This window comes from Prunus mume, linkage group LG1 (assembly GCF_029339155.1).
Source record: "Prunus mume cultivar Tortuosa linkage group LG1, ASM2933915v1, whole genome shotgun sequence".
Taxonomy (NCBI): domain Eukaryota; kingdom Viridiplantae; phylum Streptophyta; class Magnoliopsida; order Rosales; family Rosaceae; genus Prunus; species Prunus mume.
Window position 1 is genome coordinate 16,894,271 of NC_142698.1, and position 16,600 is coordinate 16,910,870.

The following is a 16,600-nucleotide window of genomic DNA, read 5'->3' on the forward strand; positions in this document are numbered from 1 at the left end:
CACCGATTATGATAATTAATCACGTGACGAATATATGAAAGACGATTATAAGAGTTATTGTGTAAACTTGTTTTTATGCGTGAGACTTTCCATACAAGAACTAATGTAGGGCATGTTTATGCAAAGTCTAAATATTGGGTGAGTAAAATCAATGGTCGGTGTTTTTTTTCCTTTGATTGCCACATTCCAACTTACCCTTGGTCAGTTGGTCAATTGTAAGGAATTAGAGAACAAATGATAGCAGCCATGAGAAAGTGTAGGGTACAAATGGGCCACGGACATTCAAAAAGACCAACATCCGATCCAACCTAAATAACCAAACAAGGTTTTATACCAAGCCCATGAAAAATTCCCTGTTGTTGTTGTTTTTGTTTCTGTTTTTTTTTAATGGATAAGAACAAACCGACAAAGCCCCCGGTTTTAAAGAAACGACAAAAATAAAAAGTACGTGAACATGACGTACCAAGACACAATGATAACGTAGTACAGATCAAAATCTAAAGATTGTAAGATTAAATAACACTCTCTCATCCCATCACAACCGTCCATTTTCTCACCCGCCGGCCAATCATTTCTGGTTTAACCCCTTAAAACTTATCAACCGATCGATTAATCTCACGGGGTCAATGATAGTTTTGTCGGGTGCACCCAAAACCACAAACCTTTGGTTGCAATCGTCCTCTGTACTCTTCAATGAGAGTTCACAGTCACAGAACATCAAAAGAATGTAGAGCCCCAGCTCGTAAACAGATCAAAAGGATGTCGATGTCATTTTCAGCTGTATCTGTACCATCCTCAGTTTCAAGGCCAAGCTATCTCTGCTCCAGTGCTTACCAGTTCTCTTTTGGGGTGAGCTCTCAACTATCAAATATGTATATTCATTTGTACTTTTATCTTTGTGTAGTGATGCATAGTGTTTAGTGTAGTATTTGGTGAAATGGGGTGTTTGGTTTCTGGGAAAATGGGCGAGAAGCAGTGAAAATTTTGGATCTTTTAGACTGAAAAAGGAAAAATGGAAATTATCAAATTTGTTTTTCTTTTGCTTTGCTTTGCTTTGTCTTGTGTTTTTTTTGGACAACCAAGCTGAAGCTATAACTGAGATAGGGGAAAAGGAGGACTTTTGTAAATGGGTTCTAATTAATTATAGATGTGGGGTGATGAGATTTTGAGTCTATGCACCATGAGTGAGGTCTTGTTAGTTAACTTGTCTTAAACTCCTAAAATCCAAAGTGCTGAATTTGGGGGGCAGGTCTGTGAGGAAGATAGAGTAAGGTCAAGATGGTTTGAACTTCAGGCTTTGAGTTAATGACATTTTTATCCATCTTCCTCTTTCTCTCATTTTTTGTCTAATTAGATTCTAGAGGGAATAAGAGAGTGAAAAGAGGGATTTTGGGGTGAGATGAAATTGGGTATAATTTTCATTACCAATAAAAATGTGTGTATTGGTGTTTAATTGATTCATTCAGTGTCATTGACTATTTCTAGCTCATCCAAGCTCATCCCACAAGTGGGAATGGGCAGGGACTCGGGATGGGGGCATACTATTGTAGCTTTATCAGCTCCATCAGGGCTAGTTGTCATCTGTACTAATTAAGGAAAAATTCTTTCTTTTTTGGGTTGTTTGTAGGCTCCAGCAAACTACTTCCGTTCTGGGTTGGGTGGACGAGTTGTGCTTCATGGAGGACCTCTCCATTTGTGCCGAAAATTTTGTGGCTTAAAACAATGGATACTTGAGAACTTACACCGTCAGCATCAGAGAAAACTTGGACCTACAAATGAGTATAAGAGTATTAAAAATCAATTCAAAGATCACTCAACAGATCAATCTGGTTCGACTTTATCACATGAAGGTATATCGCATCAACTTTAAAATTGGTTGATGGTTAGTAATTAAAAAAAAAGGGGTGTTTTACAATTACTGTTCTCCTTTTCCTCATGGTGAAGTCTTTACATGTTCTAGATGATGTATCTGCAGACTCCAATGATCAAACTTCGAAAATAACTTCAGAACTTGAAGAAAGTTCATTGCCAAGTTCCCAACCACATGCTTCTGTAACAGAGCCCACTACTTCAGTGGAATCTCCTTCCATGCCACAAACACATTCCTCCAAGTTTCTCGTTGAGTGTGGTGAAGAACCCTCACTCTGCATTGCGGTCATAGGAGCAACTGGTGAGCTAGCTAGGAGAAAGATTTTTCCAGCGCTTTTTGCGCTGTATTACAGTGGCTTTCTTCCTGAGGTAGGATGACTTTGCTATCGTTGTCCAGCCAGATTTTTATGGGCATTTCTGTTGTGAGACTATCATCAATCCATGATTAATATGGTTCTAGCATGTACAATGAAGATCCTGTTTGGCCAAGAACCAAGTTATACAAAGTTGTTCTACATTTCATTGAGTAAAAAGTGTTTCCTTCTTTCATTGTTTTACTTTTTGACTGCAGAATGTAAGTATCTTTGGTTATTCAAGAAAGAATATGACAGATGAAGATCTGAGATCCATGATCGCTTCAACTTTGACTTGTCGTGTTGACCATCAGTATGCTTCTTGTGTCACCTTATATTCCATGATATGTCTTCTAGTTTTTTATTTTTTGTTGTATGTAATAGCATCTGTTTTCAAAGGGCCTAAAGATGTCTGCATTTTAAGTTAACCATTGGACATACAAATACCTCTCAGAGAAAACTGTGGAGACAAAATGGATGTTTTCCTTAGTAGAACACACTACATTAATGGAGGTTATGACAACAGAGAAGGGATGTCAAAACTCAATGTGCTGATGAAGCAGTTTGAGGTAAAATGAATGCACAGATATTAAGAAAATATTTTCTGTCTTAAATAGCACTTATTTGCCTTTCAAAATTACTAGCTGGATGCTTTTGATAATTGATTCTGTAACAGCTAACCTACCTCAGGGAAAATCTGAAGCGAACAGGATATTTTACCTTTCTGTGCCACAAGAAGCACTTATAAATGTTGCATGTTCTCTCGCTGATAATGCCCAAACCCTGAAGGGCTGGAATCGTGTAATCATTGAGAAACCTTTTGGCTTTGATGTATTATCATCTCATCGGTTGACGCAGTCTCTGCGTTCTAAGTTTGAAGAGAAACAAATATACAGGTCTCCTGTTTATACTTTCTACACATATCAAACAGAAGATTGACATCATCCATTCATGTATTGACAGTGTCTCATATTTCAGGATTGATCATCTTCTAGGAAGGAACCTTATTGAAAATCTCACGGTTTTAAGATTTGCTAATCTAGTATTTGAGCCACTGTGGAGCCGTACATATATACGCAATGTACAGGTAAGTTATCTTTCTTTTTTTTTTTCATCTAATGAAATATATGTAGCATGTACATATTCATATGTATATATATTTTATGTAAAACACTTGAGTTGTGTTGCAGGTCATTTTATCAGAAGACTTGGGTGTCCAAGCAGGAAGGTAATCCTGTTGGCTGTATCCTTGCTTTTAGAGTACATACAGTAAAACCTGAGAAAGAACTGCCATGATAACTTATTTTCTTTTCCTTTTGTGAAGGTACTTTGATGGTTATGGGATCATTCGTGACATAGTACACAGTCATATACTTCAAACAATAGCATTGCTTGCCATGGAAACACCAATAAGTCTAGATGGGGAAGATATACGAAATGAAAAGGTATGCCTGCATGTTATACTCCTACGGAGTGCCTATAGTTGTTTTTATGACAAGCTTATTTTCAGGCCAAACTTCTGAGATCAGTCCGGAAATTGGAGCCCAGCGATGTTATACTTGGCCAATATAAAGGGAGTACTAGAGATAAGGTTGATCTATTTATGAACAGCCTGACCCCCACATATTTCGCTGCTGCATTGTACATTGACAACGCACGCTGGGATGGTGTGCCGTTCCTGATCAAAGCTGGCATGGGACTCATCCAACATAGGTTACATACATTTTAGTACTACTTTGTGGGGAAAATTCATTATATTAGTCAAACATTTAAGCTAGAATCTAGTTTGACAACTTAGAATCTTCTTGCTGAGTACAAATTGTACAATGCAGGGTGGAGATACGCATACAGTTTCATCGTGTCCCAGGAAACCTTTATCGTGAGTGTATGGGGCACAACATCGACCTCGCTACCAATGAACTGATTCTGCGTGATACACCTGATGAAGCCATCCTAGTCAGAGTTAACAATAAGATTCCAGGATTGGGGTTCAAGTTGGATTCTCCGGAGCTGAATTTACTTTATAAGGATAAGTAAGCACTCTAGCATAGCATTGCCAGGTTTACTCCAGTACACAATTTTTATATGACTTAAAAGTGCTTGTTTGCGTTACTATGGCAGGTACAATGTAGAGGTGCCTGATTCGTATGAACATCTCCTTCTTGATGTCATTAATGGAGACAACCATCTGTTTCTGAGAAGCGATGAGCTCGCAGCTGCATGGAATATTCTAACCCCAATTCTGAATGAGATAGACAAGAAAAATATAGCACCAGAGCTGTATGAGCTGGGGGGTAGAGGCCCGGTAGGAGCATACTATCTGTGGGCAAAACATGGGGTTCGCTGGGCAGAGGACTAGCAATTTAAGATTTCTGTATAAGTTATTTTCTTGGGGCTCTTTCTTTTGCCTTATCATGTAATTCATGATTATTTTCCACTTGGGTTGTGTTAATACTTATACTTCGCTTCATAGCTTTGTGTTTCCAGAATTCTATCCAGAAAATTCTGTGGTCAGCAATGGTGCAAGATGGCTTCTGCGCTGCTTCACATTGCCTTATAATATGTTTCTTTTTTATGTATTTTTTTGGATGAGATACTGTGTGTTTCAATCATTGATCATTTTAGCAAATTGTTTATACTAAGTGTTGCTAAATCAAATAATCATTAATGACTCAGTGTACGATATTGAGTTAACAATTTATGTTCTAAGGAAGTCATGAGTGCACGATTGATTCGCTTCTCTGTCTGTGTAAGATAGCTTTTTCTTTTCAATCGATGGGATGGAGAGATTCAAACTTATAATCTCTTTTAACCTTGAAAAGATAGCTTGATGGGTTTAAAAATAAAAAAGACTACATCATGATATGACCCCATAATGTAAATATATCAAGGAATCAAGGAATCAAAGGCCAGCAAGATGTCATGTTATCACATGTCATAATACTGTGGTCACTATGAAGTTGGTGGAACCTTACGTTACGGGGATGACGCTCACAATTATTTGGGCAAGGGCAACCAATAATGTGAATTGACCTTTGCACCACTGGTTTCTTACACTATGCAATCTTGTGCGAGTCAAAATATGCAGAGTTTCGAATGGGCATTCTTGTCAATGTGTCATCCTCTGATCAATGACTCTTATCTTTCTTGTTAAAAAATTACGCGGCAGCGACTTATAAAGAGTCAAGCAACACACTTCCGAGTTCATAAGCGATCGATTAGCTATTCTCTTTCTCTTTCTATGTTGCACACAAAACCAGTTAAAGAAATAATAGAAGCGAAATAATAGAAGCAATGCAGAAGAAAACAAAATGATGTCCATTGCTTCTCTCTCTCTCTCTCTCTCTCTCTCTCTCTCACACACACACACACACACACACACATTAAGTAATGGGCACTACTCCATAGAAAAAGACCATGTTCAGATGTAATCTTTAGAAAGAAAAGAAAAACTATACTAGGCTACTAGCCCATATCTGATATCTCCTCCCCCTCTCTCTCTGTCTCTCTGTCTCTGTCTTCCTCTCTGTCTCTCTCTCTCTCTCACACACACACACAAAACTAAGAAGAGAAGAAAACATGGAAGGAGAGAGAAAGAAAAGGAAGATAGAAACTGAAGAAGAGGATGAAGAGGAAAAGATTGAGAAATTCTTTGCTCTGATTAGAAGTACAAGGGAGGTGCGTGAACTTTTGAGGGGCAACTCAAGCAATCATGAGTCAAAGGATAAAAAAGATGAGAAGAAGATGCAAGAAGAAGACAAGGCTGCTGATGCTGGGGCATGGAACCCAGCATTTCAACCAGAAGACTTCCTTGAGGATGATAAGAGCTCTGGTCATCATGTAGAAGCGGGTCCTCTAAAACAGAAGAAGATGATAAGAAAGAAGACAAAGGAGGTAATGGTTTAGACCTAAGGCTTTCTTTGTAGCTTAGGAGGCACGCAGGTCAAATGATCTGACAGTGCGCCTTCCTCCACGTGGAATTCAGGTTGACTATGTATGTATCTTATATATTGTAATGCATGTGCATTAAGAAATTAAGCACCGTTAATTAAGCTTTTGTAAATTACTAATTAAGTTGTTTCTATGTGCTTTGCTAAAATCTTTCACTGTCTCAATGGTCTGGCCATCTGTGAAATTATTATTACCAGAAAATATCTTCTTGGGTTATAAATAAACTATTATATTAGGGGTAGTTTTAACCACTTACTACTAGCATGAAATCGATGAAAGAAAGAGAATAATTGAGTGATGTTATATCATGACATCAGCAAATTAAACCACCAGGTTTGATCCATTCAATGCAACCTTTGAAAGTGAGCAAACTTATTAGTTGATTCACATCAAACACTGAACCACGTTTGAAGACATCACAACCTACAATAGGTCCCACTTGGATATCTTTTCTCTATATGGTTTGAGAGAGTGATCTTCTCTACTTATCTAATAAATCTCATAAGATGGATTTCATGATGTTGTGGGATCCATGTAAAACCGACGCCATGTGAGAGGTTAGAGAAGTAGCAACACTAGTTGACTCCATAGAAATTTTTTTGCTGTTGTTTATTTTAAATACAAGCGATATAAAGGAATGATTCGGACAAGACCTCTAAGTGCAGAGATAACTATTCTTAACTTCCTTAATAGTAACTAATTACTGTATTTTTTTTTTGAGAAATGGATTTCATTCATACTGTTAAAAGAGCAAGGACTATAGCCCAAACCTAGGGATGTAACACATTATTCATCATAAACTCAACTTTTTAATACCCAAGAACATCTTAAGATAATCTCTCAGTTCCTTGACACCAGGAGGCATTGTGTGTACAAAGCAGGCTGACACCAATCACTAGCTTCAATTCTCGATCTGAACCTCCTATGGCCACAACCAGGTCATTCTGTTCCATTGAAAACAAACCACACATTGATTAAGTTCATTATGGAAAGACCCGAATAAACAAATTATCAATACAATCGTCACTTCTTCGAATTCAAGTTCCTACATCCCAATTACATTGTTCAAAATCGAAGACAAGAAACTCAACATGATCTAACTCACTTTATGCACCTTTATGAGGATAATCATGAGACGTTTCTTCCGATTACGATATACATCCCGCACACCAAATACAAGAGATTAGATTTTCATATTTATAGGGAAAAAAATGAGGCAGAAAATTTAGATTTTGCATATTCATTCCCAGCAGCATTACAGACAGGTCTTGGGAGCTAGAGAGCACCAGAAGGCTATATAATCGTCACCGCAATTCTTGTTCGACCAAAAAGAGAACAAAAATTCCTGTTTCACTAAACCCTAACAAAGGTGTAAAACCTTTCCAACATCAAACAAATAATCTAATCACCACGTTACATAATACTCAAATTAAAAGGTCCAACACTAAAACTACAGTAAGAATGCTTGTTCGAACATAAACGCTAAGAGTTTAATCATTTAGATTTGTTCTCACAAAAATTTGCAGACAAGGCTGCAACAAAAACAAAAATGGAAGCAAATTTAAGCAATGCCCACCCTCGTGATCCTATATTTTGTGCAAATCCCATTCATATGATGCCCAGTGCGGATCATGTCATATGGACCTTCTAGTATTCTTAATGCCTGAAATCAAAATGTTCTGCACTCAAATCAGAAATTCAATGCAAATAGCTTGACAAATCAGTTGGATGAGAAAAACACCATATTAAAACCATATTCCCTAAATATGCAAACTTCGAAAATATTTTCTCAAAAAATCGAACTCAGAATCCTAAACCCCAAAAAAATCGATATTAAAACCCTAATATCCAAATATCTTGGAAATATTTATCCCAAAAACAAATTCAAATACAACCTCAATCCCCACATACCGTAAAATGGGTTGTCTCTCCAGGTGGTTGTGGATCCCAACTCATCGTAGCCTTCTGTCAATTGACTCTATGTTGTTGTCCTCTCCGAATGAATGAAGGAAATCAAGTGGAAGAGTTTGCTTTCCTCAGAATATCGGTGTGGATGATTTTTTCGTTTATGGTGCTTAATTTTTGGTTTTAAGGAAAAAATTTCATTTAATTTTGCATTGGAGGGCTTGAGTTCAAGACAGAGGGTGCCAGGCGGAAGAACAAGAAAATATGTTCAAAAATTCCCTTAGAAGGACTTCAAAACTAGAGAAAAAGTGGGACTCATAAGTGCCACGTAAGCAACTAACAGGACAATTAATAGAAACCCTAATGGTGGAACCATATTGTAACAAATTTAAAAGACTAGAGTATGTCATTATAAAAATTGAAAAGGTAAGAATAACATGTCTTAATTGTATAACCACAGGGTACTAAATTGCCATTAACCCAAAAAAACCTTTGAAAATGAGCAAACTTGATTCACATCAAACACTGGACCAAATTTGAAGACATCACAACCTACAATAGGTCCCACTTAGATGATGAATCTTTGGACTCTTCTCTTAACTTATCTTATAAATTACATGAGAAAGAAGTCGTGATGTTGTGGGATCCAAGTAAAACCCACACCATGTGAGATTGTTAGAAAAGAAGGAAAAATAGTTGATTTCATAGATTTTCTTCTTACACAAGCCGTATTAGAAGAGGATGATTCGAATACATAACCTCACGTATTTGGATAACTGTTTTTAACCATTTAAATTAAGAGTGTTTTTCTTATAGCATGTTTCTAATAGAAATATATTCAATTAAACTCAACCTTCACGAAATTGAGTTACTGATAAAGAGGAAGGACTATATAAGTGGCCCCATGATTGCCTCCCTAAACATGCTAACCAAAGGGTACACTCTAAGCCAACTCAAAGGCATTATACTTTGACAACGCTAATGAAAAGAGCGAATTTGATGAAACAAGTTCACACAAAAAAAGGGGAAAAAGGAAAAATATATTCAGCTCGATTCAAGTAAAAATAATGAAATTAAAAAATACAAATTTATAAATAAACCCAATCCTAGACATGTATTTATAAAAAAATGGTTGAAAAATAGATTCCCAAACGATTTAATAAATTAAAAAAACTTGTAAATTCGAGATTAAGAGAATCAATTAGTAACAGTGGTGTAATTTGTCCTCCGATCATTATTCATCATAAGCTCAACTTTTTAACACCCAAGAACACCTTAAGATAATCTCTCAATCTCTTGACACCAGGAGGCATCGTGCGTACAATGCAGCCGGACACAATCTGCCTCACTAGCTTCAATCCTTGATCTGAACACCCTATGACCACAACCAGGTCATTCTATTCCATTGAAAACAAAACACACATTACCCTCATTCTTGGAAGTTAAAAGGTACAGCACCAGAACTACAGTAAGAATGCTGATACGAACATAAATGTTAAGAGTTTAATCATTTAGATTTGTTTTCAGAAAAATTGACAGACAGGGTTGCAACTTCGAGCAAAAATGGAAGCAAATTTAAGCAACACCCACCTCTTGATCTTATATTTTGTGCAAATCCCATCAAAATGATGCCCGGTGCGGATGTTGTCATATGGACCTTCCAGTATTCTTAATGCCTGAAATAAAAAATGTTCTGCACTCAAATCAGAAATTCAACACAAATAGCTTGAAAAATCAGTTCGATGAGAAAAGCAATACTTTGAGGTTTCAAGCAAAAGCAAACGTCACCGTAAGTTTTTATCAGTAAAGATAGATAAATTGAAACTGAGCTTTTCATTGAGACGTAAACATTCCAACAATAACAAAAGATAAGACATTTGTACCCGATGAACGGGAACTCTGACTGACAGAAGTAAACGAAGATGTCTTATCTTGGAAACAGCAGCTCCGACCGTACTCAGGGTTGTTGACAATGTGATGAAATACTGATCCTAACCAAAATTAAAAATGCAAAAATACAAAAATTTAACATGTGCAACAAAAGATACATTGTTTTTATAAAGAAAAAAAAAGGGACAAATGAGTGATTGATCAACCTAGAGTAGATTATACGAAGATCAAATACACAAAAGTGAATACATTTGTAAACAACATTTATTATAACATACCAGATCCAGTGCACATGCAATGCCATACTCTTTTAAAGCAGATTCCAACTGCGGCCAAGACTCTTGCAAATCGGCTGCTGCAAAATAACATGCAAAGAGACATAAGTGACAAGGCTTTGTTCTTTTACATAACTATGATAGAAATAATCATACTTTAAAAATCTCAAGAATGATGGAAAATAGTTTAATTTCACTGGTGTATGTGGTGGTACCCTCAGACTAAGCCATTGAATTCATATAGCAGCCTAGACTAAATAGGTAAAACTGCCTAATCCATGTAAAACGTTGAAGAATATACGAGTCCCAAATCGAAACTTAACAAAATAGAAAGTCTCATATAATAAATGGTTCCATTCCTAATAACATCGAGGCCTTTTGTATAAAAACCCCACACCTGCTAAACATGTGATTAAGTTAGGGACAATATCGATGTTGCTAGTGGTGGGCCAAGGGTCCATCCCTCTGAAATCTTGACAAAACAGATGGGGATGCCATGTGGGTTTTTAAACTTTTTATTAGGCGTAGAGAGAAAGATAATGAGTTCAACGCTGCTGTGAGAAACGAGTTTGTTGATGAGGGCGTAGAACAACTTCTCCTCTCTAAACTCCGCACAGGGTTTAGGTATTCTGGACTGCGATATCTGTATCCCTATTAAAAGGGAAAGATATAAATGTGGTTAAGAAAAGGACTCGTAATTTCTGTTTAGATTTGTTTTCAGACATATTGACCAAAAAGACGAAAAATATTATATATATATATATATAGATATATATATATATATATATGCCAATTGAACGTTGAAGCCCATCCCAGTTGTTAGTTTCTTTCTTCTGAAAAAGAAGAAATGCTAGGGATTATTGAAGCTGAGATGGATGGATCCTACACTTGTTTTATTTTCTAGATCTGAATATTGCTATATATATAACTCCATCAATTTTCTGGATTTTGTTTAATATTTACTTTTCTCCTGGTAAGTTTTGTAGAATTGTAAGTAGTGAGCCTGATTTCTTTTAAGCCTAGAGTGTTAATTGTGTATTCACTTAGTCCTAGACAATGAAAAGTGTAAGGCTTCAAACATGTAAGGCTAAAATAGCCAAGAGTGGTAATCCTAGATTTGAGACAGATGGATGGCTGGGATTCATTGATGCTTGTGTGAATCTAGCTCAAAGCTAACGGTCATGAGTACATGAAGTGTGAGCTCATTCTTACAAAGTGTGAATATACAAAACTTTGCTTACAGACTTTGTAAGTAAGCAGAGCAGTTATTCAAAACATTCTCTATTTCTTCTTTTCTCTCTAACTGACCAATACACAAAAACCCAGCTTGAATAGCAAAACACTAACATGGCCTCCGAGCCACGTTCGATCAATTGAATCTGGGCGTTTTTCAAATCTGTGAAATCAAGCTAAATCGGTGCTCACTCAAGCTCATGGTGATCGATTGGAGCTCATTTTGATATCTTAAACAAGTTGGTTTTGGTTATATGAGATTAGCAATGTCTGGATCTGGAGGCTCAGAGTAAGAACTCTGATATTCTCCGATGAGAACTATGAGTTCGGGAGAATCAATATGATAACCATCTTCAAGTCATATGGGTTGTGGACTCTGGTAGAGAAAGGAATTACGATTCCAGAATCGAAGAAGAAGAAGGCAGTTGAGGAAACATCTATAGAGGAAGATGATGAGAAGATGGCTATGATTCTTATGAAGGATGCAAAAGCTCTGGGGATTATTCAGAACTCAGTTTCTAATCAGATCTTCCCTCACATTGCTAATGTTGATTCAGCTAAAATTGCATGGAATCTGCTATATGGAGGATATCACGGTGGTGACCATGTCAGATTGGTAAAGCTTCAAAACCTTAGACGTGAGTTTGAGTATACTAGGATGCATGAAAATGAATCTCTGTCTGCATATCTTACTTGTTTGAATAAGCTAATTAATCAAATGAAAACATATGGTGAATCTCTATCAAATGAAAGGCTCGTTCAAAAGGTTCTAATCAATTTGAAAAAGGTTTATGATCCTATTTGTCTGGTGATTGAGAATACAAAAAGTCTAGAAATAGTAGATTTACAGGAAGTTATTATCATTCTAAAGAGTCAAGAGCAACGATTTGAGCTGCATAATAATGATATAGCTGAGAAGGCATTTGCCTCTTTTTCTGTGAATCCTAAAAGCCAGAACAAGGGAGGCTTTCAATCTAGTCAATCCAAGTCTCAGAAAAATTGGAATCCAAAAGGCAAACCATGGGAATCAAATTCCAAGCCTCAACACACCAATTTTGCACAGAACTCATCATCAACAGTGGGTCAAGAAGGTTCAAAACCACAATGCAAAGTGTGTTCTAAATTTCATTTTGGTGAATGCAGATACAAGGGAAAGTCTAAGTGTTACAACTGTGACAAATTTGGACATTTGGCTAGAGAGTGTACTGCAAGCAAGAATGTGCAGAAAGCAAACTGTGCAAATCAAATGAAAGTGATTGGAAACCTATTATATGCCAACAGTGCTATTGCTGCCACAAATGTTACTGGAGAATGGTATATAGACAGTGGTTGTAACAACCACATGACTGGAAATGAGAGTTTGTTGACATATATCAGAACAAATGTGGTAGGCAAGGTACAAATGCCAAATGGTGAGCTTGTGAATGTTGTTGGAATGGGCACATTGGCAATTGATACTACCAAAGGCAGAAAGTATATCAAGGAAGTGATGTATCTTCCTAGACTAAAAGAGAATTCATTAAGTGTGGGCCAAATGGATGAACATGGTTACTATCTAGTATTTGGAGGAAAATTGTGCAGCATATTTGAAGGTCTTTCACTAAAGTGTCTTGTAATCAAAGTACATATGAAAAGGAATAGGTGTTATCTCTTGGCACTATTACCTAATGATCATATTGCACTAAAGGCAAGTATATCTAACTCTACTTGGGCATGGTACAAAAGGTTGGGTCATCTACATCTAAAAGGACTAAGTCAACTCAAAGAAAATGAGATGGTGCATGGACTGCCATTCATGCAAAAGGTTGATGGAGTCTATGAAGGATGTCAGCTTGGAAAACAGCATAGAAAATGGTTTCCAAATAACTAAGCATGGAGAGCAAACAATTCTCTTGAGCTAGTTCATGTGGATTTGTGTGGACCTATGCAAAATGAATCCATTGCTGGCAACAAATATGATATGGGTCTATTTTCTCATATACAAGTCTGAAACACTGAATTGCTTTCGAAAGTTCAAGTCAATGGTAGAATTGCAAAGTGGCTTTAAGGTGAAGTGTTTGAGAAGTGACAGAGGAGAAGAGTTCACATCCAGTGAATTCAACAAGTTATGTGAAGCTGAATGGATTCAAAGACAACTCTTTATGGCCTATACTCCATAACAAAATGGAGTGGTGGAGAGAAAAAATAAGATTGTGGTTGAAATGGCAAAAGCAATGCTTCAAGATAAAGGACTGCCTTACTCCCTGTGGGCAGAAGCTGTGCACACAACTGTCTACTTACTAAATAGGTGTCCAAATAGAGCACTCGGAGATAAAACTCCATTTGAGGCATATAGTGGGAGAAAACCAGGACTTGCACATCTTAAAATATTTGGTTGTGTGTGCTATGTACACATACCAAGTGAAGTGAGATAGAAATTAGATGCAAAAAACACCAAGGGCATTTTTGTGGGGTATGCAATCTGTGAAAAAGGTTATAGAGTGTATGATCTTGCTACTAAGAAGATTCTACTCTCAAGAGATGTTGTGTTTGATGAGAATGCAGCTTGGGATTGGAAACAAATGTCTGATAAACAAGGAACTGTGATAAATCATGAAGAACAATCTGATCTGTCTAATGACTCATCACAAATGACACCTTCTAGAAACTATGATCACTTTCAATCACCAAGAACAAGTGATATAAACAGCATCATGAGAAATACTCAAGCTTTTGATCACACTCCATTAAAATGGAGAAATCTGGATGATGTTCTAGCTCAATGCAATCTTTGCATTATGGAACTAGAAAAAATTGATGAAGCTGCTAAAGATGAATCTTGGATAAAAGCAATAAAGGATGAACTGTCAATGATTGAGAAAAATGCAACATGAGAGCTGGTGGACAGACCACTTGATAAGCCTATAATTGGAGTTAAGTGGATATTCAAAACCAAACTAAACCTTGATGGTTCAGTACAGAAGAACAAGGCAAGGCTAGTTACCAAGGGTTATGCTCAGAAACCTGGTGTTGACTACAATAAGACCTTTGCACCAGTGGCTATACTTGATACAATCCACACATTAGTTGCATTGGCAGCACAGAAAAATTGGAAATTGTATAAGCTAGATGTCAAATTTGCCTTTCTAAATGGTGTTTTGGAAGAGGAGGTGTATGTAGATCAACCAGATGGTTTTGTGGTAAAAGGGGAGTGAAGACAAGGTATACAAGCTTCATAAAACTCCGTATGGCCTAAAATAGGCACCAAGAGCTTGGTATGGTGAAATTGACACCTACTTTGCTCAGTGTGGATTTGCCAAAAGTCAAAGTGAGGCCACCTCTATACCAAAACTAAATGAGAAGCAGAAATTCTAATTGTGTCCATCTATGTAGATGACATTGTTTATACAGGGAATTGTCAGTCAATGTTAAAGGAGTTCAAGCAAGACATGATGATGAAATATGAAATGATAGACTTGGGGCTCTTGCATCATTTTTTAGGAATGAGAGTCATTCAAACTCACACTAGCATTTTTCTTCACCAAAAGAAATATGCAACATCTTTGTTGGGCAAATTTGGCCTACGTGAATGTAAACCTGTCTTTATACCTCTGGTTACAAATGAGAAGTTAAGCAAAGATGATGGAAGTGGTCCAGCAAATGAAGAGCAATATAGGAAGATAGTGGGAAGCTTGCTATACCTCATAGCTACAAGACCCAATATAATGTATGCATATAGTCTACTTGCTAGATTTATGCATTGTCCTACAAATAAGCATTATGGAACTGCTAAAAAAGTTCTCAGGTATATTCAGGGGACACTTGATTATAGGTTGGAGTATGTGAAAGGAAGGAATACAGTTTTAATTGGCTCTGTGTGATCTGGAGTGGCTCAAAGTGGATGACAAGAAGAGCACTTCAGGATATGCTTTCTCTTTTGGCAGTTGTGTTTTTGCTTGGGCATCAGTCAAACAAAACTATGTTGCTCTTTCTACTGCAAAGGCAGAATACATCAGTGCATCAGAAGCAACTGCACAGGAAATTTGGCTCAAATTTGTTTTGGAAGACTTTGGTGAATTTCAAGCTGAAGCTACACCACTACATTTTGACAATACAGCTGCAATTGCTATCACAAAGAACCCTGTGTTTCACCAGAAAACTAAGCATATTGACCAAAGGTATCACTTCATCAAGGATGCCTTGCAAGAAGGAATCATTAGCTTGATTTACAGTCCTACAAATGAGCAGCTGGCAGATATCTTCACAAAGTCATAGGCTAAAGATCGATTATGCTATCTCAGAGACAAGCTCGGTGTGAAATCAGCTCAAAACTTAAAGGGGAGTGTAGAATTGTAAGTAGTGAGCCTGATTTTTTTTAAGCCTAGAGTGTTAATTGTGTATTCACTTAGTCCTAGAGAATGACAAGTGTAAGGCTTCAAACGTGTAAGGCTAAAATAGCCAAGAGTGGTAATCCTAGATTTGAGACAAATGGATGGCTGAGATTCATTGATGCTTGTGTGAATCCAGCTCAGAGCTAACGGTCATGAGTATATGTCGTGTGAGCTCATTCTTACAGAGTGTGAATATACAAAACCTTGCTCACATACTTTGTGAGCAAGCAGAGCAGTTATTCAAAGCATTCTCTATTTCTTCTTTTCTCTCTAACTAACCAATACACAAAAACCCAGCTTGAATAGCAAAACACTAACAAGTTTGAGTTGTCTGGCATGCTTTCTCTTTTTCTTCAGATTGCTTGTAATGGAAGGGTTCCTTATACTATATTTTCTTCTGTTTTTGAATTTGCTATATGGCTATTTCATTTATTCTCTGTTATCCTTTGTCCTTGAGGAGATATAAACCATATCAATTTGAACCTCAAGTTTTCGTTTATGGATTTGAAAATCATGTACGTACCAACACAGTTTTAACAAGTTCTCTTCATGGCGCGATTAATATCACCATTTGGAATTATCATTGTCTGCCAATTAGATAGATTAACACTCAAACAACTAGATCTGGAATTATCATTGTCTGCCAATTAGATAGATTAACACTCAAACAACTAGATTGATCATGACATGCATTTGTTTTGCTGGTTTTTCTTTTAGACATAACAGACTTTAGAAAAACACAAAGGAGAGAGAA

General features: G+C 36.9%; 2 protein-coding genes and 1 long non-coding RNA gene across 5 annotated transcripts; 2 read left to right on the forward strand and 1 right to left on the reverse strand.

Annotated features, from left to right (window-relative positions):
- Nucleotides 1-638: 638 nt before the first annotated feature.
- Nucleotides 639-4,814, forward strand: G6PD4 (glucose-6-phosphate dehydrogenase 4). Of its 2 annotated transcripts, none has more exons than XM_008248060.3 (12): nucleotides 639-849; nucleotides 1,628-1,850; nucleotides 1,961-2,238; nucleotides 2,441-2,535; nucleotides 2,677-2,791; nucleotides 2,913-3,118; nucleotides 3,201-3,309; nucleotides 3,413-3,450; nucleotides 3,547-3,667; nucleotides 3,733-3,935; nucleotides 4,055-4,255; nucleotides 4,344-4,814. In XM_008248060.3, the coding sequence occupies exons 1-12, from the start codon at nucleotides 694-696 to the stop codon at nucleotides 4,579-4,581; spliced, it is 1,983 nt and encodes a 660-aa protein (XP_008246282.2). In that variant the 5' UTR covers nucleotides 639-693; the 3' UTR covers nucleotides 4,582-4,814. The 2 variants fall into 2 exon arrangements, with proteins under 2 accessions (XP_008246282.2, XP_008246283.2); XM_008248061.2 differs by having other exon boundaries at nucleotides 643-849; nucleotides 1,976-2,238.
- A 641-nt stretch (nucleotides 4,815-5,455) lies between these two features.
- On the forward strand, nucleotides 5,456-6,337 carry NIMIN-3 (NIM1-interacting 3). Its single transcript, XM_008248059.3, is given in 2 exon segments — nucleotides 5,456-6,078; nucleotides 6,081-6,337. Coding segments are annotated over 2 exon segments (345 nt in total). The 5' UTR covers nucleotides 5,456-5,801; the 3' UTR covers nucleotides 6,149-6,337.
- Nucleotides 6,338-6,752: 415 nt separating this feature from the next.
- On the reverse strand, nucleotides 6,753-8,572 carry LOC148921167 (uncharacterized). Of its 2 annotated transcripts, XR_016123244.1 has the most exons (3): nucleotides 8,085-8,466; nucleotides 7,750-7,836; nucleotides 6,753-7,117 (listed from the first exon to the last, which is right to left on the reverse strand). It is a non-coding gene; the product is annotated as an uncharacterized LOC148921167 (long non-coding RNA). The 2 variants fall into 2 exon arrangements; XR_016123243.1 differs by lacking the exon at nucleotides 6,753-7,117 and having other exon boundaries at nucleotides 7,174-7,836; nucleotides 8,085-8,572.
- Nucleotides 8,573-16,600: the final 8,028 nt, after the last annotated feature.

Coding starts and splice junctions, on each gene's coding strand:
- G6PD4 (XM_008248060.3), top strand. CDS start 694: ATGAGAGTTCACAGTCACAGAACATCAAAAGAATGTAGAGCCCCAGCT. Junction 1,851..1,960: donor TTCGACTTTATCACATGAAG/GTATATCGCATC, acceptor TACATGTTCTAG/ATGATGTATCTGCAGACTCC. Junction 2,239..2,440: donor ACAGTGGCTTTCTTCCTGAG/GTAGGATGACTT, acceptor TTTTGACTGCAG/AATGTAAGTATCTTTGGTTA.